General features: G+C 38.1%; 2 protein-coding genes across 8 annotated transcripts in view; one reads left to right on the forward strand and one right to left on the reverse strand.

Moving 5' to 3' along the window:
- Positions 1-5,995, reverse strand: part of zdhhc17 (zDHHC palmitoyltransferase 17) — a 34,415-nt gene extending 28,420 nt beyond the window's left edge. The window contains exon 1 of the mRNA XM_088072436.1: positions 5,867-5,995. Coding sequence (XP_087928562.1) covers positions 5,867-5,929 — 63 coding nt within the window. The 5' untranslated portion in view covers positions 5,930-5,995. The remainder of the gene's footprint in view (positions 1-5,866) is intronic.
- A 2,862-nt stretch (positions 5,996-8,857) lies between these two features.
- Positions 8,858-23,878, forward strand: part of osbpl8 (oxysterol binding protein-like 8) — a 118,150-nt gene continuing 103,129 nt past the window's right edge. For 3 of the 7 annotated variants that reach the window (XM_042511521.2, XM_088072995.1, XM_088072996.1), the window contains exon 1: positions 8,858-9,210. The gene's annotated coding sequence lies outside the window, so the exon portion shown is untranslated. The remainder of the gene's footprint in view (positions 9,211-23,878) is intronic. The other 4 variants (XM_088072989.1, XM_042511519.2, XM_088072993.1 and 1 more) reach the window with 2 other exon arrangements.

Consider the following 23,878-nt stretch of genomic DNA (forward strand, 5'->3'; position numbering starts at 1 on the left):
GATGGGGAGGAAGCAGAGGGGAAACACTACTTTTATGAGGGAAGTAATGGAAAAGCTCCAAGGAAACAGAATGTGCATTTTCCGCTTTGTACAACAAGCAAAGTATCAAATCAAGTGGCCGAGCATGTGCCCTGCCTTTATGCTCCTTTTATGTGAGAACACTCATTTGCATTCTCAAATGAGATCGGAAGCTGAGAACGTTTATCCCTTACATTCCTCGAGAGAGGAAATGTGTGCATTCAACGTGTTGAACAGAAAAAAAAGGCCCCTCTGAGTTTGCAGCCAAACTTCTGATGCTCTAATTCAGGTGCCTCATACATTCAGCTTCACTCTGCTCTCACTACAATCTACCCGATGACCCAGATTCCAGGCAACATCCTGCTGAAAAGAAGGGCAACTTAAAGCCAAGCCTGTATGGGTATACAGGAAAATAAACTAAATTTATGATGAAGCTACTGCTGTCAGGCATATTCCTTCAATATGACAGGTAGATACGCAGCCAGAAGGTCATTTTGTGAATGCTCGTGTGAAATGATTTAAAGAAGCTGGAGGCACCTCTAAATCTATGGCAGGCGTTTACTCTTGCAAGATTGGAAAATAAACTTTGGACAGGGTGAAGGCACAGCTGTGTTCTTGTAAAGTCAACAAAGAGCCATATACTGTTTCTCTGTTACACAATTCAAATTTTGATTGATTATAGAGTATTTACTGCCACAACAGAGGTCAGTTGTATAAAAGTAAACTTTTTCGCTTCCACCATGCTGTGACACTGGGTGCATTTTACCTCTGTCAATCCCTGCCATCAAGCCTGTGTGTGTATTAGCAGACTTTCCTGTATTTTTCTATACAATGTGATGCACAGGCTCAGCCTCCAACACTGTATCAAGACTACTCCACCAAGTTGGTCTGAGGTCTGTCAGACTTTCCAGTCAGGTCTAGCCGTGACATCCTGGCAAACAAAAGGAAGGAATCACTCAAAATTCATTGTGTCAGGGGAGCAAAGAACAGAGGGTAACTAGATTTCCATTAATTAGACTGCATCCACATTCTCCTCCTGCTCCTCTTCTTCTGACTTATTTGAGACACGCAAACGTCATTATAGCGAGGGCTTGATATGTTTGTTTACATTTTGCTCTTTCCACTACGGTACATAGAAATGACACACGCCAACGACTTTTTGTTAATGCATATTGACTTTGATGGACACATGTCCTAGCCTGCGTTTCAGCAGGTGATGTCATTGTACAGTCTGCATACATCAAACTTGATGTCGTACCCAAGTTTATTAAGATCCCTGTTGCAAAGTGTAGCTTGCACTAAACTTATAAGATTGCAAAAATCTCACAGTATGCAGGCATCCTTTTCGTTTTTAAAAAGCAAAACTATCGCTGAGTTTATCCCTAGAACTGACACTACTCCAGCATTTCAGAAACACTAAAACAGAAACCTTTGAAAATGCAGCTGGCCCTGTTTTAGTCTTAAAACTCCTGAGCTGAATTTTAATCTGAAATAGTGGATTTTTGAAAATGATGACACTTCCAGATTGGGTCTTATCAGCCAGAGCTTTTCAAGCCAAAACATTACAGCTCGGTCTGCATACTTTTTGTGATGTCATTCGCCATCTCCATAGTATTTTCTGTATCCCACCAGCAAGGTAGACAATCTGCTTCCTGTCTACATCGACACATGCATGTCCGGTGAACGTTAAGGGTAACATGATCTGTGTTTTCAGGCTTGTTAAACTGGATGGAGCTTCTAAAACGGTGCTAGATTGCTGGTGTGTAAGGAGATTGTACTTGTTTTAATATGCCTTTTTAAAATAAATGTAGTGTGAATGTGGCCTAACGGCAAGCTGATTGTGTCAGTCTGCATCTAAATGTTGTAGTGCAACATGAGAGGAAGCGCTTTATCTATACCACAGAGGAAAACAATGCTGTTTAAATGCAAATGTGCGAAGGACAAGATGTGAACACATGAAGACTGATTATCTTGTGTAAACTGATCAATAAAGGTTTATCAGATTTGCATTTTATCCATTTAGCATGGCTGTTATCTAGAATTACTTAATTGTGTGTCTATAGTGTTTTGGTGAAAAGCCTTGCTCAAGACTGTTTGGACACCTCGAATATTACAACAGAAGCTGTGTGCAACGGAGAAGAAACAAGGTGTAATCTCTAGTCATGATCAACAGACTTGCTATCAGATTCAGAGATGGAAAATAATATTACAAACTACTGTCTTCCCTCATCTGATTGTCCTTTCTTCTATGTAAACCAAACTGACAAAAACACCAGATTAAGATGCAGTATGTGCCAATACTGCAATGTTTGTGGCAATTTGACTACTGAAGACATGGCATTTTTGCCACTCAAGCTCTACACTGGCATAATGTGTGTTGGAAAAATTCAATTCAGTACTGTTGTTTTTGTTATTAAACATTTTGAATCACCAGCCAAAATGGCTATTAAATGTTCAAGACACTTACCATAACCAAATTATAAATTATAATCTATTAAAAGCTACACATAAAAAAAAACACATAAACACATCATCATGCTTTCGATGCACATTTATTTTGAAATTCCCACGGTATGTCTGCGTCACCATTTCTGTCCAAGCACACTTCCTTCCAAAACATTCGAACAGTGCTAGCAGCCTAGTGCCAAGCAAAAATGGCAACCAGCCAGCAAAGAGACAAAAAGGATATTTACTGATGTTGTCTCAAATCGATTGCAGTCTCCTGAATTTTATTAAATCAAAATCCAGTCATGACAGACTTTGTGATATCAGCAAATATGGCACTGTTGTCCAAAGAATCCATATAATTTGTATCGTGATAAAACTTGCGATTTAAACCCCTAGTATTTTCACTATGAATATTAACAGTGTCTGTCAGCATTTTCGGGACTCACTTGGCATTAAAGACATGAAACATTTTAACCGCACACTCTTAACAGGACCTGACCGAGTCTGAAGGTAACTTTGCCCCCTTGACAAACTGGTAAAATCAACATTTCAAACAGGATTACTGAGAAAACAACAAGCGAACTGTCATTGGGGCAAGCTATTGTAACACAGATCTTCCTGGTGATAAGATTACCTACAAAGCAAAGATGATGAAAACTGACAAGCAAGCTCTATTCAATGCGCAAATCAATGTGAAAAACCGTACAAAACCTATTTCTGCCCAGAGAATTTATGGTAGACAGGTGGAGCACTGTTATGTATGCACTTGATGTAGAATTTCAAAAAAAGTGATGTAACGATGACCATAAATTTAACAACAGCCCGTATAAACTCTATCCACATTCAAGTTTCATGTGACTTTCATAGCAATAGTACATGGTGCAGTAAACTAATAAAGATGAGTAACTTGGGCTCAAATAGGTCTACAACTTCAAGCTAGCTAGAAGGAGGAGTTCCTGCATTGTGTTAAAGGGATAGTTCAGATCTTTTTTGACTTTTTTGAAGGGGGGTTGTATGGGGTACTTATCCATAATCAGTGTATTACATACAGCAGATGTAGGTCAGCGCACCCCTAGTTTGAAGAAGCAGGCCGGAGTCTGACACAGAAGCTAATCAAAGTGCTGCTGTCAATGGGGGTTAGCATGAAAAGACATACTGTAGCCACCTCAAAAAAAAATCTAAAAAATTCGACATCAGTTGAAGTGTACACTTTATTGAGAGTATTTTCACCACTACCTTTCTGTCAGACAGCCTGTTCTGACAGGAAAGCCATTCCCCAAACTATGCTGTCTTCAAAGCTACCAGACTCTATTGACAAAAACAGCAATTTTTGCTCACTGAACGCAGGAGCTGCTGGTCTTCTGCTGGTTTGATCAGCTAGTTGGTTTGCGTTATTGTGTGACTTTGGTGAAATCAAACTAAACCCTTTTGAACACCAAAGTCAAACAATAACACAAAGTCACTGTCCAAGGCAGTGGTAAACCAGTAGCTCTTGTGTTAAGTGATGTTAAATCACTTTCTCTCAGTGGAATCAGCTTTATTTTCCAGTTGAAAATCTGTCTGACATTAAGATAAAGCAGTGAAAACATTCTTTATATTGTGTACACTTTGACTGATATTGATTTTTTTTTGTTAGGTTGGACTTTTTTTAGGTGGCAATAATACATTTTGTTGCAGAGCTCATACAGAGAAGTAGACTGCCTAGCTTCTAGGGATGACATTGGATTTTTTGCCAAAATCTTAAATACCTATAAATGTCAGCTCATTTAGCCAATAGCTATATTGATATATCCACTTTTCTCCCCACCTAATTACAGTGATAATCAAGTCTCTTCTGTAGTGGAATTAACATCATATTGTGCATACTTGTATTATGATGGTCCACCAGCAGATGAGGACATAAAATACAATGCTTTTCTGTGTATGTTATATTCATTCATTATGCTAAATAAGAAAAATACTCCAACTTAAGGCTGATGTTTTGACATGTTCACTTTCTCAATAAAAAAAGCAGCAGAAATTCTAAGCATCATCATGTTGGCTGATATCCGATATCTCATTTTGAAGCCATTATCTGCCAATACTGATGTGCCAATGTTATTGTGCATCCCTTTTAAGCCTCCATGTCAGACTCCAGCAATTGAAGATGTAATGACTGGCATCTTACTGTATGTTATGTATGGTATGTGGATAAGGACCCCATACAATGCAAATTCAAAAAAGTCTAAAATATCCCTTGAGTATCCGCTGCCTAAGGTTGCAGCAATATACCAGCTGTAAGTGTACATGAAAGTTTTTAGTTATTATAACATGTACATTTGCTCCTCTATGATATTGGGGGAAAAAATGAACTGATTGACTTTCTTTTATTTACAAAAGTAAGACTTTTTACACATACTGACATTAAAAATTGTTACAAGTTCAATTAAAGTAAAGAAATGTTTGTTCTACCAAAACTAATCCTTCTGTTTTCATTACTTTAAGGGTCATTCTGGCTAATAATAATAACAATAATTATTTGATATCATGATATCACAAACCACGATATTTTTGAGATGGTTATCAAACCGTGAAAATCTCATATCATTGCAACCCTACAGCTGACACTGTTGAAATTAATCATTTCCAACTACACAATCAGTAATAGGTCGATACAATTTTTTTAAAAATAGGTTTCAATTTGAAATATTTTTAAATAACAATACGTGAATACAACACAACATAACATTTTTAACGCTATTATATGACAGAAATGACGAATGCTCAATAAAAATTGACAGACACCGTTACTGACAATCCCAACCAAGAGGAACTGCTGCAGGTTAGCTAGCTAAGGGTGACTACAAAGTGTCATACTAATACAAAAATGTGGTTTTAAATAAAAAGGGGATTATTTTTACATTTACGGCTGTTAATATTAATGTTTTATGACCCCGACTGGACACCACAGCTTGATATAACTGTACACACTTGACCCCAATTTCCATAACCGCAGCTAACCTGTACCAGCCAGCACTGCCAGTTTAGCAACAAAGCTAACGTCATATGACTGTAAGGATTAACGTTACATTTTCAATTACAGACTTAAACACGCTGTTTACAGTCTCGTTTACTAGCTGCACGGCGTCGCTATCACGGAAAGCAGCACCTAGCTTAAGGTTAACATGGACAGGAACATCTGCCCAGCGTTTGCTTGCTATGCAGCAGGAGGAGGGGGCTAGCGTTAGCACCGTTAGCATCGTTAGCTGCCTGCCACCCCCCACCGGTGCTTTTGCAGGGGACATCGAAGCTCCCGGAAAAAGCTCGGTAAATTCACACAGCCGCCCGTAAGCACGCGGGTGTAATGTGTTTTGTGTGTGTTCGTGTGTTCGTGCGAATGCGTAAAGTCCAAGGGCCATACCTCGGGATGGAGAATAGGGACGCAGCCAGCTTCTTTCTCATATTCCTCCATAGCGTCAGCCATCTTGGTGGTGATGTTCGCTGAGCATTGTGGGAAACAAGAGGCAGTGTAGGGGGAAAACAAACAGAGGAGGAGGAGAGGAGGAGAGGAGGGGAAGAGAGGAGCTGTCACTAACACTGATGAAGGACAGGCCACATCACACAGAAGGTCACATAATCACATTATAAACAGTAACTGGGGTTACTACTATACAGCAAAAAGACGTGTAATAATAAATATATAGGGGTCGACAGAATATCGGCCTGGCCAATTATTGGGGCCGATATTTGGCATTTTGCCGATTGTCTGAATCAGCATTTTATTTGCACCTTCTGTTATGCTTTCTGTACATTCAATTTTTTTATTTTTTATCTTATCTTTACTTTTGCTTTTCTTTTAAATCTTGTTTTTACTAGTATTATCAAGTGGGTTTTATCCATTGTGAAGATACATTCTATTTATTCTGATCTGGTCTTATCTGATTTTTACATGCAAGTTTTATTATGTCTTTAGGTCTTCTATGTCTTTTGATGTGAAGCACTTTGTGCATGTAATTTCTTTCTTGCAAAGCACGTCGGGCTGCATTTCCTGTATGAGAGGTGCTCAATGAATAAAGATTATCATTATTATTTAGAACAAAGACATGATTTCCTTTTCAGGCTCAAAGATTTAGCCCATTAGATATGCAATATGGTTCCACTAATTTGATTTGTAATTTGAGTAATTCAGTTTCTGCTATCCTCTGTTATCTTCTCAACCATCAACTATTATCAAGTCATTATGCAGGTATTACTCATTTATATTTGTTTGTTTCAAATCTGGAAAGCATCAGAGCAACTGCAAGAGTTGTGCGTGCACATTTTTATAGCTGCTCTATCCTTACACAATTATTCTATGTGTACTAATTAAATATGCAAACAATGCACAGTGTGTGAATGCACATATGTAATGAAGATCATTGTTGTCTTGAGTCGGTTAGGTTCTCCTCTATTTATAGTCATGAGGAAAGCCCTGTAATTACAGTCATGGTGGACTAGGTGACACCTGACATTTCTTAAGTCCAGAGGCAGCCGGTTAGGATGGACAACACTGCAATTTTTTGTTTTTGCCACTAGATGTTCTCAATGTCCCACCACACGTTTCTAAACCTCGATCAGCCACTGGATGTCACTCTTTATCCAAGCATGCATACATGCATGCAGCTCCCAGACTCAAAACAGCTGTAGTGGTCCTGTATAGTTTCTAACAGATTTGTTCACTGTACGTCCAATATCATAAGAGCTAATGAAAATAACAACTACGCGTAAAAAAAGATTACATTACATATCCTCAAAAGCACATAACATCACAATGATTCAAAGAAGCATGCTCGACATGGTAGCCTATTTATGTGATGTTATGTAATCGTTCATAATTATTTTCACCTCACATTCAGACACGTTTTTAAAGCAATAATTTCATTACACTAAATACTTTATTATTGTAATTTATATATGAATTACATTCATGACTTGACCCTAATGCCCATCCCTTTGATGTGACATAGCTAAGTATGACATAATGTACATAAATAAATGATCTCTATAACAAGGAAAAAAAGAAAAAAAACTGGGCTGTCCAGTTAGACTGCCTTTTGAGTGAAATCGGACTGGACTGATCGCATGTTTACGATACCCTGGCCAGCCAGGCAAATCAGATGATCACCGAGTAGAAATAAGGGAGGAAGTCTACAGTTATTACGTCAAGTTACCCCGTTATAAATCACAGCCAGGATGTTGAATGTGTGGCCTTCAAAATAAAGTCAGAACTTCAGCGTTGGTTCAAAAATGAAAGTAAAGGCATATTATAAAAGTAAAATTACTTCTAATACCACTAATGATGCAATAAGAATACTACTAGGTAGATGGGTAGGTTAGTGGGGAGAAAGTGGTTATGCTCTTCTTTATATTCCAGTGGATGTTTGGCTGATATGTGGGTATATATTGTAAATGGCCAGAAAAAAAAAGAGATTTAGGTTTAGTTTATTTATGAAGGGACAGTGCAAATTAATAAATAAACATGGTATTAATAAAAAAAACAAAACAATTAGCAATGGAATTAATTCATTGGCAAGGAGGCTTTTTTTTTTTTATCGGTAGTCCCTTGGCCATTTCTTTTAGTATCATGATCCTCCCAGGACCTACAGATACTTTACCTTGAAGTCCTCTTTAGTGACTAGTGGAAAATGCATGACCCTCCCTCCACAATAAAAAACAATACTTTACAGTTATATGATAATTAGTGTGATATTGGAGATTTAAAAAAAAAAAATGCATTTCAAACCCACTTGCAGGTTTGGGGGATCTGAGGGTATTTAAGATAGATACAAAATATGACCATTTAAAATGAAGTGACCCTCCCCTAAGTCAAATCAAAAACCATAATTCCCTCCCTAGTGCTTAAAAAAATCAGTTAAAATGTGTCCTGTTTTGCACTAGCCCCTCCCCTAATATAGGTTTTGAAAAATCCCTAAAGACCAAAATATAAAAAAGGTATTCATATGAACAGAGCTCAACTATAATTCTAAGAAAGGCATAATGGTAAGAGGTCCACCCTTTATTAAAATATGCTTAGAAAAAAGAATATCATCTTATAACATTTCAAACAGGAGTTTTATGATTTAATTTTCTAATGCTTTCGTGCAAATTTGTGTGGAGGATGAACTTATGGAGTTGACCCAAAGGAAATGCTCTGTGGAAAGATTGTTAAGGTCAGTAAAGAAAAAAAAACAACCTCAATTTCATTTGTATAATTTAAGTTTTACGATTTTCTGTGGCCCATTTAAGAACCCCTAAGTAAAACAGTTATTTTATTTTATTTCATTTCATTTCATTTCATTTCATTTCATTGTAACGTTTGTGTGGCTCTTAATTTGAAATTTAAAACCGGAAATCTCGTGCACTCCGTTCGATTTGACCTTTTATCTACTCAAACCCATGACAGAATCGTTCGGGCGGGCTGGTGGCTACTAAATTGACTGAATATTGGTGGTTAAGAGACCGAAAAAAAGCGTACTAGTAACCGTGGAGTTAATTTTTAACCTTTTAAACTTTAATATCAAACCTACATGACGCCGCTGGGCGGAGGAGGACGCAGGCCATCTCCAGCTGAAGCACCGAATGGCTGCTGATAAACATTAAAACGTCGTTAGCTAACAGTTAGCAGACGGACAAACGCCCCCGAGGACTGCCTGAATATTTACAACCTGCGTTTTCCCTCCGCGAGCCAGTCAAACAACATACTGGGACACCCCCCACGAAGCGGAGGTGAGTACCACTCAGATAAAATGACAAAATAAATGAACGCAGAATCCGAAAACAGATGCTAATGTTGATTAAACGCTGCTAGCTTAATTGCTAATTCGCTGTGTGAGTTGACAGTCTGACTCCGCAGCCGAGCAGTGCGTACTATTATGTAATAAACCGGGTTAGCGAAATCTCCATCGCCATACGCTTCCCTTTGCACCTGTCCCAGCACATACCACGTTTCGAACAATTCTTAGGAATAGTCCTCATTTAGTAACAAGTGTGTAACGTTAGCTTGTGTTTAGTCAGGACACGGTGTGCTATGCAGTAAAGTGGTTAATTGTCATTTCCTGTAACCGTAGTATACATGGGGGATTTGTGGCAGAATCAATGGATTTAAGAGACACTTGGCTTTGATTTTTCGAGACTATTTGCTGCTTTTCTTACTTTCCTCTGCTGTGCACACCATCACCTCTCTGCATCCTCCCTAAAACATATGAATCCGCTGCAGTGTTGCATGTGTGAAGCCTTCGCAGCCCCGGTGCTCTGTTACCACTTTCACCTGTCAGGAGCCAGGAGCAGAAACAGGACACTGGCCGGCATTAAGAACTGTTCCTAATTGTGTCAGACAGCTGATGCATCCGGCAGATACTGGTCTGTTATCAGATATCTGATATCTGCCTGTCGTGTTACCCACCGAGCGTACTCCTTATTTCCTACGTGTAATTATTATATTTTGTGCACGATTTTTATTTCTGTGTAGAACCTGCATGACGGTAACCATTTGAAACATGAGCAAACTGGCTTGTTTTCTTTAAAAAATAAAAAAAAAAAAATGGGAAGAAGAAATGTCCCCCCCAAAAAATACTAAAAGAAAATTACCCGGAAATTAGCAACAAAAAAAACCCAATACAAAAAATACACAAAGAAAGAAAAAAAACAAAAACAAAATTTAAGATAAGACAACATATGGTCATCCTTTATTTGTCCCATAACATAAATAGTCGAAGACAAGGCGCAAAAACTCAGCAGTCAAAAGAACACAAGCACATGGAACATTTAACAAAACAAACAAGGACATGTCCTGAAAAAAGTGCTCAGAAATACAATAATTCTGTAACACAATTTTGAATAAATAACGGATTGGATAAAAATGGATAAATATTATACTTATAAATGTAGTTTTCCCTAGTTTTTTCTGTCATCTTTAATTTTCCCCAGCTTTAAAAAAAAAACAACAACTAAATCTTCTGATTTCTTGCAATTTGTGAAACATTTCTTTCCAAGTTGCTCGTTGCCTTTTTTCTATGTTTAAAAAAAAAAGAAAAGAAAAAAAGAACCAATTTGCTTGGAGTTCAAATGTTTAAATGCTTGTGAAAGGTGTCTGAAAGCAGCAGAAAAGGGATGTCAATCCAGGTTATATCAGTTTTTGTATATTTTTTTTTTATGGATAACTAAATGTCCTAGGTCATAGGAATTGAGCAAACTTGTAAGTGACCACAAGTGATTTCAGTCAAATCACTTAATTCTGTGTACCTGTGCCAGCTTAGGTCCTGCCAGTTCTGTATTTCCATGTTTTCCATCCTTCACTTATTAGCATGTAAATGAAGGGTGATCCCAGACTTTCCATGCCAAACTTTTGCTAAGGTCAGACTCGCAATCCAGGGTCACAAGAGCGACTAGCTCATTTGCCAGCCAAATTAAGTTTCCATTCTGCCCTTCTCAAACCACACAGCTTGTTACCTGCATACTGCTCTGATAGACACACTTGCACTAGATCTGAATTTGATTGCAGAATCTACTTTGGGAGTGCAAGCATGGTTATGAATAGTGACATGCAGAGAAAATAAGAAATATATCATTTTTTTCAGGGTTGTTTGGTCAGTCATGGAAATAAAGCATTGAGCCTGAAAAGGAAACTACAGCTTTTTAATTATGGGCTTATGGCTAAATTCTAATGCATTGCTTATTTACACACTGCACTTTCAGACAAAGTGAAAGTTGAACAACAGCCTCTCAGTTCACGAGTTAAAACTGTTCGCTTGCAGAAATTCTGTTAAATTCTGAACTTCAATTCCTTGTTGCCTAATAAAAAAAAAGCCTTCATGGAAAACTATAGCCATGGGAAATAGGGTTTTAGTGGCACATTTACCTTGAGATGCTCACTTATATTAAACCTATGAAACCTTTGCAGATTGGTTTGATTTCTTTCAAAAACATGACAAGAAGACAAATGCCAATTTAACAAGTCATGGCCCAAAAATTAGCAAGAAATTAGTAAAAAAAAAAAAAGTTACAAAATCATTACCTGAAAATAACAACAAAAAAAGAAATTAAAAATACAAAACAAAACAAACAAGAAAATTACGAAAAGTGCTAAAAATTAAAAAAATATCTATCCATACATTTTTTTTAATGTAACATCATTTTAACTGTGAAATTATAATAATTTAAATGCTTAGCCTTTTTTTGTAAGATTACTGAGAACAGTTAATTAGAGGTAATAGAAAAACAACCTGCATATATTCTTGCAATTTTCACTTGCAATTTCATAACAAAAAAGCTCACAAAATCCTAACCTGGGTAATATATGTGGTGAGCAGGTTTGACTGATTTTCTAATGGTTTGCTGTGCATGGAAGCTCTTTGTCAGCACCATCTCATCTTCTTATACATCCATCATTTCTAAACCCTTCCTGTCATGAAAAAATAGAAAAAAAAACAGTCAAAGGAGATTCAGGGGAAATTCAGGAGATACAGAAAAAAACTATTTAAAATGTCTGTTGTTACAAATATTATACAATTTTCTCAATGGATTATTGCTTTCTGAACAGAAATGAATCACTCAGTTGCACAAAGATGGGCGTCTGCTGACAGGAGCACATGACTGTGACTCGCAGCAATTTGTCTGTTTGCCACCCTTGCAAAATGTCATCTACAGCAAACTGCACTGGGTCTGCATCTGTTATTAAACCTGTCTCCCCACTATGCAGAGAGTTGGTTTTTGAAAGTGGTGTATACCATATCATTTAAACGGGAGTTTTTTTTTGTTTGTTTTTTGTTTTCTTTTAGTTTATATTGTATGCATTTTCACTGAGAGTTGTGCTTTCTGATGGTACATTATTCTGTACCGCGTGGCAATGTATTCACACCCTTAGTTTTAAACAGAACTTTATGTTGGTTTAAGAGTGTCTTATCTTCATGTTTATAAATAAGTATAGGTGTCCCACACATCCATTAATTTGTGGTGGCCCGCCCACGATTAAAATATCTGCCGCCACGTAAGGGTTTCATATTTTTGGAACTAGGCAGTTCATTAGGAATGCTATTGGAGTGGTTATTCATTTCAGCTCTCGGAGCACAGAGTGTACTCTGGACACAGATGGAGTAGCAGAAAGCTTGGAGCTGTGAAAGTTAAACGTAACGGTTCATTGTGCTGGGTCTAAAAGCCATTTCTAAGCTTTTAGGATTTCTCTAGGATTTTAGGTATGTTTCTGGGATTGTTTCTAGGATTCTAGACCGTTGCTAAGATTGTAATGATGTTTCTAGGATTTTAGTGATGTTTCTGGAATTTTCTGACATTTTTTATAGGATTTCAAGACAAGTCTAGGATTTTAGGATGTTTCTAGGATTTTGAATGTTTCAGGGATTAAAGGTTTGCTCTATTTGGGGTGTTTCTAGGATTTTAGGACATTTCTAGGATTTTAGGGACATTTCTAGGATTTTAGGCTCTTTTTGATGCACCCTGGCACCTTATGTATACTAAAAGTACAAAAACAGTTCCTAACATCATTTATTGTGAGTTACAAAATGCTTGGGGGTCCACCCAGCACCCTATCAGGGCCAGATTTGGCCTGTGGGCCGTAGGTTTAGTATCACTGCTACTGACATAGCACAGTTTGTGTTTTATCTCAGAGGGTATAAGCTAAAAGCCTTGTTAAGTAAAATGTGCAATTGTACTCCTTAATCACAGTTACAGGCCTTTATTGGCTTCCCAGCAGCCACATTATGAAACAATAAAACTCCTCCCTTAATTTCAGTCCCTCACTGAGCAAATATTCACCTGTCAGTGATTCCTACAACAGCCTTGCCTCTTTCTGCCTCCAGACTGTCACATTATGAGAAGCCCTGATAAATGTTGTGTTGCTCATGATGTTATTGAAATGTCAAGGCCAGTGCATGAGCGCAGCGTAATCTTCCCAGCTGGAACACTCAGGCCACTGGCTGCGATTTGGCTGATTGGATGCATTTGCCAGATGTGCTCGAAGTGAGATAGTTTCCTCTCACTTCTTTGTAACTCTGGATTTATCTAACAGCAACACAAATCAGGTTGCATTTTGGCTTTTCTTTAGCATGTAGTTCAAAAGCCTTTATTAGTACCCTTTAGCTGACCAATAAAAACAGCTGGCAGCGTTTTTATTTTCTCAGCCGCCATCAGTCCAAGTAACACAGCTACCCTTGGCTCCCACACATCAAACAAAACTGAGCAAACATGCCTTTAAAGTGCACCTGTCTCCAGTGATGATGAAAGGTTTTAGTCAGTGTGGTTTCTTGTGTCGGCCTTGCAGCAGGTCCACCGCTGAGCAGGATCTCTTATTTGATAAAGGAGCGTGGGCGCATGAAGCCCTTTATGAGTGTCTGAGTCCATTAACTTCAGCGTCCACCCGCGTCTGGCCCTCAGAGCATAGCTTCGGAGGTAGGGGAACTGTGTTACTGCCCACCTGAACTGCAGCTTCCTCCTGTATCACAGAGAGATATGCTGCTTTCACAGGGACACAGAATGTGTTAAACTCAAGCAGAAATGGTTGGCTTTTGTGTACATAACTCTCTAGTTTGTTTGTCTTGCTGTCTCAAAGTCAATACATAAATGGCAAATGTTCACACACACACACACACACACACACACACACACACACACACATATATATATATAATTTTATTTTATTATATATCATTTTTTTAAAAAAAAATGTATTTACAGTATATGAAGAATATTAACTATTCTAAAAAGTGGGCTGCCTCAATACTTTAGAATATCCTGATGTCTTGGTAGCAGAGAGTACATAATGCTGGAAATCCAGAGACACAAATAACAAACCTCCCTTCTATTCCTCTTAACACTGACTAAATAGTAAGTCATAACTTTGAAGCCAAAAAAATGACTTTGCTCTGCACAATTTCACACAAATGTATTTTGTGTGCAAGAATGCTTATGGTGATATTTTCCAACCTTTTTTATTCTTCTTTGTTAAAGCTTTCTTAACAAAATGTAGTACAATACAGTGAAGGCTGGCTTGTGAGATGAATGTGAAGTGTTGAAAGAGGTTTTACCATTATTCAGATTTTTAAATGTGAAAGACCTTGACAACTTAAATAAAGCATCCATCCAAAGTTTTCTCTTCTTTTACACTTTGGTTTAATTATTGTGAGGCCTAAGTCTACTTTGCTATCAAAAAAAGGTATGACTTTTCTATTATCTGTTTTTATCATTAGACTACTGCTGCAGGAGTGTGAGCTCAGTACTGGGGACAGGTCGTCACCTTAGCATTGTTATGTCATATCCAACGTTTTTGTCAAAACTGAGTTATGTATATTCTTATTCTGTGACAACTTATCAACATTTATGTGAGCTGTTTTTTTTAAGTTATATGCATTTTTGGACTTGATTCATACCATTATTGGTTTAAAGAATGTCTAATAAATCTACCTTGTATTTTGTACCTTGATTGCAAAACTTTGAAGCTCAATGACTCATAATTGGTCAGAATGCAGATAGAACCCCAGTGGTGAGTTAATGAGACACAGCTCATGTTGCCTAACTGGTAATGAATCAATCCGTTTCTTTGTCGGTATGAGTTTGTTGGGACTGTTAAACAGCGTGGTGTCAGGTGTTAGCTGCCACTGTATTAGCTTATGCTAACTGAGCAGTTTAAATTGGCTGGGCGAAGCTTTGGAGTCAGTCCTTCACTGCTGTTTAACATATGTACCGGTAGCAACAGGAAGTTAGCTGATTTTTCTTGTGTTAACTTAGAATTGATGATTTAAAAGGCCAATTCAAGCTGGTTATTTAGTAAATTAATTTCAAATTGCACTTGTTTTTCATGGTTCACTAATTTACATTTCTATTTTTAAGTAAGTTTTTTTGTGAGTACTTGAGTACTCAAATAATTTAATGTAAGGAGTTGATACCCATACTGAAAGGCAATATGAATCAGTCCTGGGCCTTACTCTCACAGAGGAATCTTGCTCAGCTGCATGACTGTTACTACAACTACTGGACTTGCAGAAGACACCACTTCCAAAAAGCCTTTTTGTCTGAGCTCGTGAGCTGACTCATGAAAGCTTGGCTGTAGGTGTAGTCTTTGACCACACCTAGCATTGTACTGAGGACTTTTCAGCTGTGCCACAGAAAATCTACAAGAGGAGACAGAAAAAAACAAACATTCTGGATATAACATTTGAATGGTGGTGCAAGTGATTTCAAGTGAAGTATGTTTTTATGGCAGACAAAATAGTTGAAAGACTACAATCCTCTGTCACAGCCTCTTGTCTTCTTTAAACACTATAGAAAGAAAAGGTCCTTGGAGGCTTTTTCTTTTGCTGTATTACTCTCTTTATGGGCCTTGAGCAATGTTTTTTGAAGGTTTTTTTTGTTGTAGTGGCATGAATATTTCCAGAAGGAACAAAGACAATATACATGACATGTTGTAAACAAAGAACAATTATCTCAAAGGGTTTTTTTTCCAGAAAAGCAGGAACAAGTACCTGTCTAAACAAGTTTCCCAGTCTCTTAATGTTTTACTTACGTCAGTTTCCACTGCATGGTTTGGCTCAACTTGACTCACTTTTGGTCACCAATATTTTTTACTTTTCTAAATGTGGATATTTTTGCAAGTTCGTGAACGCAGCAGAATTCATCATTATTCCCCTTTTTCCTCAGCAGCAGTTTGAAGATTTGAGTAGCGGGATGGATAAATTATCTGTTGATTCAGTCAGAGTTGATCAGGTCAATGGATGAGAGAATCCGCTGCTGCAGAGGCGCCTGAATGCAAACTTTAAGACTGCAATTAATGATTAAGTTCCACTTTCACGGCGCTTGACGTTCTGCTGCTCTGTCTGTTCCCAGAGTACACTCTGGGCTCAGAGGCTGTTATAGTATATATAGTTTGGTTATTTGTTGCACCACAGTGCAAGCAACTAAATGTATGAACCCTGCATTAACCATTTCCCCCCAAACACTTGTCATTAGCTTCTTGCCTTAAAATCTGGGATGAATCAAGGAAGGATGGTGATGGTGGTTGCTCTTGAGCTGCATTTTCTAGCCGCACATAAAAGCAACTTTATGACATGTTGACATCAAACAGACAAATATCCACACCTCTAAAATCCACAGTGTTATAGCCCAGAGGTGTGTCCTTAACTTTTCTCAAAAGGTATCCAATTTCACATTGATCCTCTCTGTTCAGCTCAGAAGCCAATGATCCTCAATGGTCATTTAAAGTTTAGTCAGTCATTCCAGGATCTTATGTGATTATTGATGCTCAAAATGACTGAATTTGTAAACTGTTTGCAGTACATCTTGGCAAAAAAAATGTTGTTTCTTTTTTTTTCGACTTTGGTCATGGACACAGTATCTTCTCGGTTCAGGTGTTGTGAAGCAAAAAGAGTTAGTACGTGTTGTACGAGCTCTGTTTTCTGGTGTCCTAATTCACTCATTCAGACTCAGAGTCCTGTGAACAGCTGCAGCTCTCTGAAGGATACACAATACATTGCTTTTTTATGAGCGTGTTTGATACAGAGGGGTGGTGATGTTCTGTTTTGCTGAGCTCATGCTCACAGAGTGTGCAGTGGTCAGCAAGGATACAGTTTCATATCATTTCAAAAAAGTTAACACCCATGCCAACTTTTTGTCAACAAAACTGCACCATTTTTTAGATTTTGACAGGAATTTATGTCAGCTACTGCACATCTCCTCCGCACTGTTGGCAAAAGTTTCCAAAAATCCCCACAGGTCCAGCTTTAATGATGCCTTTGGGCTAAGCTGTGTGGCCTCAGGGGAAATGGACAGTGGCTGTGACGCAAGCTCGCATACTTGTGTTGCATTATTCACACAGAATTTGCATTCTTGGTGTCACATCTCTAAACTGGGTGTACACTTTACAATGTGAGCCTGTTTCTGACCTAATTTTTGAATCGCACAACTCATTTTAGAGTCAAAAACAAAGTTCAGCTATGTCGAGCATTTGTGCCATGTTGTGTATGGATGAGAGTTAGGACTGTTCACTGCCCGTTACCTGCTCCTAACTGGCCAACTCTTGTTTGGATGAATTTTTGACATCAGAAATATTAGTTGGCCATTGTTGGACTCTTGCAAAGGATAAAAACCTTTTATTTCCTGACTGCACCTGCACGTATTGGCAAACAGACTGTCTGGCGGTGCCAAGGTAACACAAGACATCACGTGAACAAGTATAGAGGCAAGGTTGTTTTAGCTGTGGCAACAGCATACGGGTCCCTTCAGTGTTTTCTTCTCCTCCTCTCACAACCAATGTAATCAATATGAGCGAAATAGTAGAAATAATGCATTCAGTGTTTCCCAAAGCTGTCGTTTTACTGCTCCATTTGTGTACTGAGTATGCTCTGTGCACCGAGAGTGTGGAGCAGTCAATAACCAATTGGTGTGTATATTGTAACTGCGCACCTAATGAATGTTTCAGCTCCAAAAATAGAAAATAAACTTGTGGTGGCAGATGTTTTAGTTGTGGTGGGCCACCATGAATAAATGAATTTCATAATGTGAAATCTACCAGTGTAACATTACAGACCTCTACTAGAAAACAAACTTCTACCTCCCCTGGAGCTGTAAAACAATTGTGTATTGACAGTTTTCAATAGAATCATTTTCAAGGGCAGATGGTGAGTTTTGTTTCCTATTTTACACTGATGTAGTTTTGTCTCAAATATAGATTTATTGATACATATTGACTGTTAATATCTGAAACTGTTTCAGTACTCATTTTCTGCAGTATTGTTACTCTGGTACCAGTTGAGCTTTCTTATTGTTAATGTTTACAAGAGCCATTCTGCTGTGTATCAATTTTGCCCCTTGCACATGGTCGCATATTTTTTTTCACATTATTCAAGGTTTTGTTTCGAAGTTGGAAATTCCAGTATCTTGACAACACCGATACAGTGTGAGCACTCAGGTCGGGGTTTGACGATTGGAGTATGAGCACATAATTCATAACCTTTGTTATGTACCAATTTATTGGTACAGTTTACAGGTTTTAAAATGTGCTCAAATAGCACAGTTTGCGCACGGCTTTAGGCCAAAGATGATTTGGGCTGATCGTCAACAGAGCAGCAAGGAAGGAGGAAGCTGATGGCATTTAGCTCTTGCAAGGTAAGCGTCTCCTATATCCCCAGTGTTACAGGCGTCAGAATGCAAAGGTCAGTATCTGTGCGGTGATAATAATACAGATTCCTTTGAAGTTCTAGCATAGTAAATAAAAAGAGACCCTAAAGATAGAAGTTAATAAAATGATTGTTTCTGCATTTTTATGTCCATCAAAGACTCCCCTTCAATCACTTGGTTGAAACACGATTCAAAGCAAAACCTTTCTTTTAAGATTAGATGTTTTCATAAGTCTGGGTTATCTCTCTTATTTACTTTTTGTGCTGCTCTTATCACCCCTTTTGCATTGTCTAAGAATTCCTTCAGCCTGTGTTATATCGCCGTTTAGATAGGTTATCTGTGTGGGCCCATCTCTCCACCTTGTATTCAGGTTGCGCAGGCTTTACCAAGTCTCTGGGCAGGGATCTGGCTGATAATTGCTGTTATTTATGGAAAAGAATGCGTCTTTCTTCAACAAAGAGATTTTTTAACTTTGAGGTATTGTTGGAGAATTAAGCCTTTGGCTGTGCTCTGTCCTCAATCTCACTTATAGAACTTGCACTGAGTGTGTGTCACATTGCAAAACTGACTCCACATTACAAGCCTTTGGTCTTCATTCTCATTAATCCAACTGAAGATGACTTTTCATTGCACTGGTGTAATCTCCTTACATGGTCATGACTTGTGCACCATCCAGTAAGGTCAGACGAGTTCCCCCAGTCTCTGATTCCAAAGCTCATTTGCAGGCAAAATTTTATAAGATCTAGGAAAGTGCTGAGGGAGATAATTTAGTTGGAATTTTGATGCTAGCCTCGGGAGGGATTTTGTCCAAAGCTTTTACCGGAAGAAGTAAAGCTAAATAGATTAAATAGAGAAAAATATTCAAGAGGTATTACATTATTATATGAAGCTGCAGAAATATGGGAAAGGTAATAAAAAATAATACTGCAGAATTTAAAAATACACCTCTTCCCTCTCTGCCCTACATTCCTCCCACCAAATGACCATGGGCATTTGCACCTGCTTCATCCAGTTACCCATCGTTTCTCCTTTTTTTACGTATTTATTATTTATTCAATCCCTCCTTGCCCCACTCTCTCTCTTGCTCTGTTCATCACATCTCCAATAAGACAAGAATTAGCTAGCTATCTACTTCACGGTCTCCCGGCCTTACTCCTCATATTAAACCTAAATGCAATACCTTCGTCTGTCTTCAGGTAAAAAAAAAAAAATCCTTCAACTCTGTTAGCTGCTGCTGCGGCACAGCCATCACAGTCTTCTTCATTATCCACTCACAGCAGCAGTGGTAGGCACACCCAAACTGTGTAGCAAGTCCCATCAGTTAAAAACAGTCATCCAATGTTGAAACCTGTGTTGAAATCAGCAGAAAGCTCTAAATTAGTGCAAAATGAATGTGCTCATCATTATGAAATCCTTCTATAGAAGCTTGGTGATGTAATGTGACTATACTCACATGGTTGGCTGGTGAACTGCTGTAGGTGCCTAGCTTTTCATACCCCATACCTGATATATTCTGGTTATTTTATGTATTTTTTCTAGATTAATATCCAAAGTGCAATCCATTTTTAGGTACAACATTTTCACCACAGCTGTCCAGACTACATTTATCTCAAGACATGGGGGGGCGGCTGTGCCCTATCTCCAATCAAGCATGGTTGTCATAGATTAGCCAAGTTGCTGCACTCTGCTCTACAGCCGATCTGCCACAGGCAAGCTGATAGGCCGGTCCAGGCTGACGCTTCAGTGGCTTCAAGCCTCATACGACTGTGTAATTCGGTTTAATAGCATGCATCTTGCTCTGGAGGGGTAGTGAGAGAGGGAGAGATAGAATGTTGTTTTTTTGCAGTTGAGGAGATTATATTAAGGGGGGATTTCTTTATTTTTGTAAATTTCGAAGAAGGTAAGATGTGAAAAGTTAGGGGGATGTTACAGAATGTTACTTTGCTCAGTAGGCTTTTGAATAGATGGTGTTTATCAGCGGCAGCCTGTTGTGTTTGGCCCTTCAGGGGAACAACACAGTGCAGGTTTTTAGGTCATGGTGATGCTCTGACTTCATTATGAAGGGCTCCAATTGCTAAAAAAAATACCCATGATGCACTCAGGATGCTGTAAGGCACTTTGGATAAAATCATCCATCACATTTTTGTTTTGATTTGTCATTTAATTGAGGTCACTGATTCCACATTTGAACAAGAATGGTTTTTATCCACATGATCATGCCAGAATTTCGTACGTGCATATTTTGTGTGTGTTTGTGTATGTGTGTATTTTGAGTTTTAGTGTTGAGTCTTTAAACTCCCTGTATTTCTGACACACCAGCCTCAGGTCAGACCTGCTCGTTCTCCCCTCAGGAACACACTCACAGCTGGGTGCTTTTGATGGCAGCATGTTTCCCCTGCAGCTGCAACAAAACATACACACACCACACACAGCAATAACGGAACACATACATCCTGCATGTCACGCACACACACACACACACACACACACCAGTCACACAGGCAAGCAAACAGAATGCTTGAGGAAAAGACTGCTCATGGTCTTGATCTTAAAATATACAACAAATACTTGGCTGTGTGTCCTCATGTCCACAATTTTCCCACAGAATTCTTCCCAAAGTACCATCTATTTTGCTGTCCTACTTTCCACAACATAAGCTTTCATGCAGACTGTTGCACCAAGTGCTATAAAAGAATAAGCTCGCTCACAGCGTTAGGACTCTTGTGTGGCTACAGTGATGCGCCACAAATGATTAACCATTTGAAACCTGGGAAAATAGACATGACTTCTTTAAAAAAAATATGGGAATGAGCATCACAAGAAGAAATGACCAAGAAATTAGTAGAAAGTACAAAAAAATTACTCTGAACTTAGAAAACTCAAACAAATAAAAAATAAACTGGAAACTTAAAAAGAAAAAATGATGAGTAATGACCTGGGAAAAAAAACTGTCTAGAAATTATCTGTATTGATTTTGTAAAATAATTCTAAATATAAAAATGATAATTAGAAATAGAGATTTCTGGAAATTTGTCCCGAGCTTAAAAGATAAAATCAAAATCTACTCATTTCTTGCAAAAACATGGTAAGAAGGCAATGAGCAACTTAAGAAATGAACCAAAAATGAGCAAGAAATTAGTAAAAAGCACTAGTAAAATTACCCAAATAAATTTGCCCAAAAACGTTAAATCTAAACCAAAAATAAACATGGAAATTTCCTGAAAAAGGTGCTTAAACATATAATTTTGTAATATAACTTTTGATATCTATCACTATGGTAATTATAGAAATGGTTTTCTGTAGAATATCTATCTACTTAATTCTTGCAGTTTGCGTAAAATTTCTTGCCAGGTTGCTAATTGCCTTTTTTTCCTTGATTTTGGAAAGAAATCAAACCAATTTGCTACAGAGTTCAGAGGTTTAAATACTTGTGAAAGGTGTCTGAGCGCAGCACAAGAAAACTGATCTTGAACAAAGTTTTAAGGGGTTAAATGTGAAATGTTGGTGTAAAAATAGGACATAAGGGAAAAGATAAGGAGGATTCATTTTGATGTTATGTGACACAAGATTGTGTTACCCATGAGTTCAGGATGACCAACTTCCTGGTGGCCAAGTGAGCCTGAATCCAACTAACCAAGACCAAGGCTCTTTCAGACACAATGTGACAGCAGCACTACAGCGCGCTGAAAACCATTAGTTCCAATGGCTTGTGCTGTAGCATGACTGCTTCTCCCTGCATCGAGCAAAGCGCGTGCGCGGTTCACAGCGCGGGGCCATAGCAGCTCAATTCATGTTGTGTTTGAAGGCCTCTATGTTAGCCTGCTTAACATCATCGTAGAAATGTTTCAGACTAATTAAAAAGCAAATAATCTAACTGATTAATTAATAGATGTAGCCCTATCCCACAGAAATCCTTCCTGTGCTCCCCCTAGAGACTTTATTTAGAGAAAAGGAAGGATGCTTTTCTCTTAAAGAAAGTCAGGATAAAATAAACATGCCTAAAAGGAATGATCCATCTAAAGATGAAGTTCAATTTAATGTAAAAAATAGATGGTTAAAAGAGCCATTAAGCCTCTCAAAAGTCTTCTTTTACATAATTTAAACTTAAAATGCATAAAACCAATCACTCAGCTGGATAGCAGTAGCAGAGTTTACAAAGTGCTATGCAAAAAGGCATAAAATGAATCCATAAATCCATAGCAAATTAACACACAGGAGATAAAACACAAAACCACACACACACACAAAGAAAGAAACTGTAAAGTATTGCAAATATAACCTTAAATTGGGTACCCTTGAAGAAACAATTTAAAAGATTCTGCACTTTTTTGCTCATTAAAATGCAGTGCAATCTGCCAGCGTTAATGTTTCCTGTTGTACCATTGTGGTCTTGGTTGTTTAATGAGACTTTTAAGCAGGTCACAGGCTTCATTCCCCCCTAAAGGGGGAAGTAGTATCTGGGTTCTTGTTTTCCCCCAAGAAAATGGTTAGTTATTAGTTTTTGTTTTAAATTCTGTAGTCAAACAAACAGCTGAAAACAAAGGCAGTGTGATACATTGGATTACATTTAAAGGGACAGTTCACCTCAAAATCAGAAATACATTTTTCCTCTTACCTGTTGTGCTGTTTATTAGTCTATGTTGTTAAGGTTTGTCTGGACAAGCGTTGGAGATATCTGTAGAGATGTGTGTCTTCTCGTATTTTTATGTCTCTTCGCTGGCAATACATGGGGCCGGATGCATTATGTCTTCGGGTTGTCCGCCGGTCCCATTTGCATGAACGTGATATCTCAAAAACACCCAATGGGAATTTTCTCAGATTTGGTGCAAACCTCCAGTTTGACTCATGATTGACTGATTAGATTTTGTTTTTCCAAAGGTCATGGTCCCTCTGGCCTTCACAAGATTTTTTTTTTTGTCCATGACTCAAGAATTAATATGCTGATTATTACAACATTTGACAAAAATTGTTTGGATAAAATGATGAAGTAATGATTTATACTAAGGGCCAAAGGTCAACTTCACTGTGACATCATAATGTATCGCAAAAACACTTTCCTTGCGTTATTGAACACCATAACTCAGGAAAAGAAGTGGAAACGTGGTCAGATACTGAATTGGTCACATTAAACTTGAATCTGTGCTGATTGTATGGATCCTCTTTGCTGCCGAGTTGAAGATGTGAATGCAGCATCCATGTTTCAGAATTTAGCTTCTTTGCAGCAGCGTCCCCTGAAGCATTGCCTACTGTCATAGATTCAAATGAACCTGGATTA

The sequence above is a fragment of the Plectropomus leopardus genome, chromosome 22, assembly GCF_026936395.1.
Source record: "Plectropomus leopardus strain MGB_pleo_1.0 chromosome 22, ASM2693639v1, whole genome shotgun sequence".
In the NCBI taxonomy this organism is placed as follows: Eukaryota; Metazoa; Chordata; class Actinopteri; order Perciformes; family Serranidae; genus Plectropomus; species Plectropomus leopardus.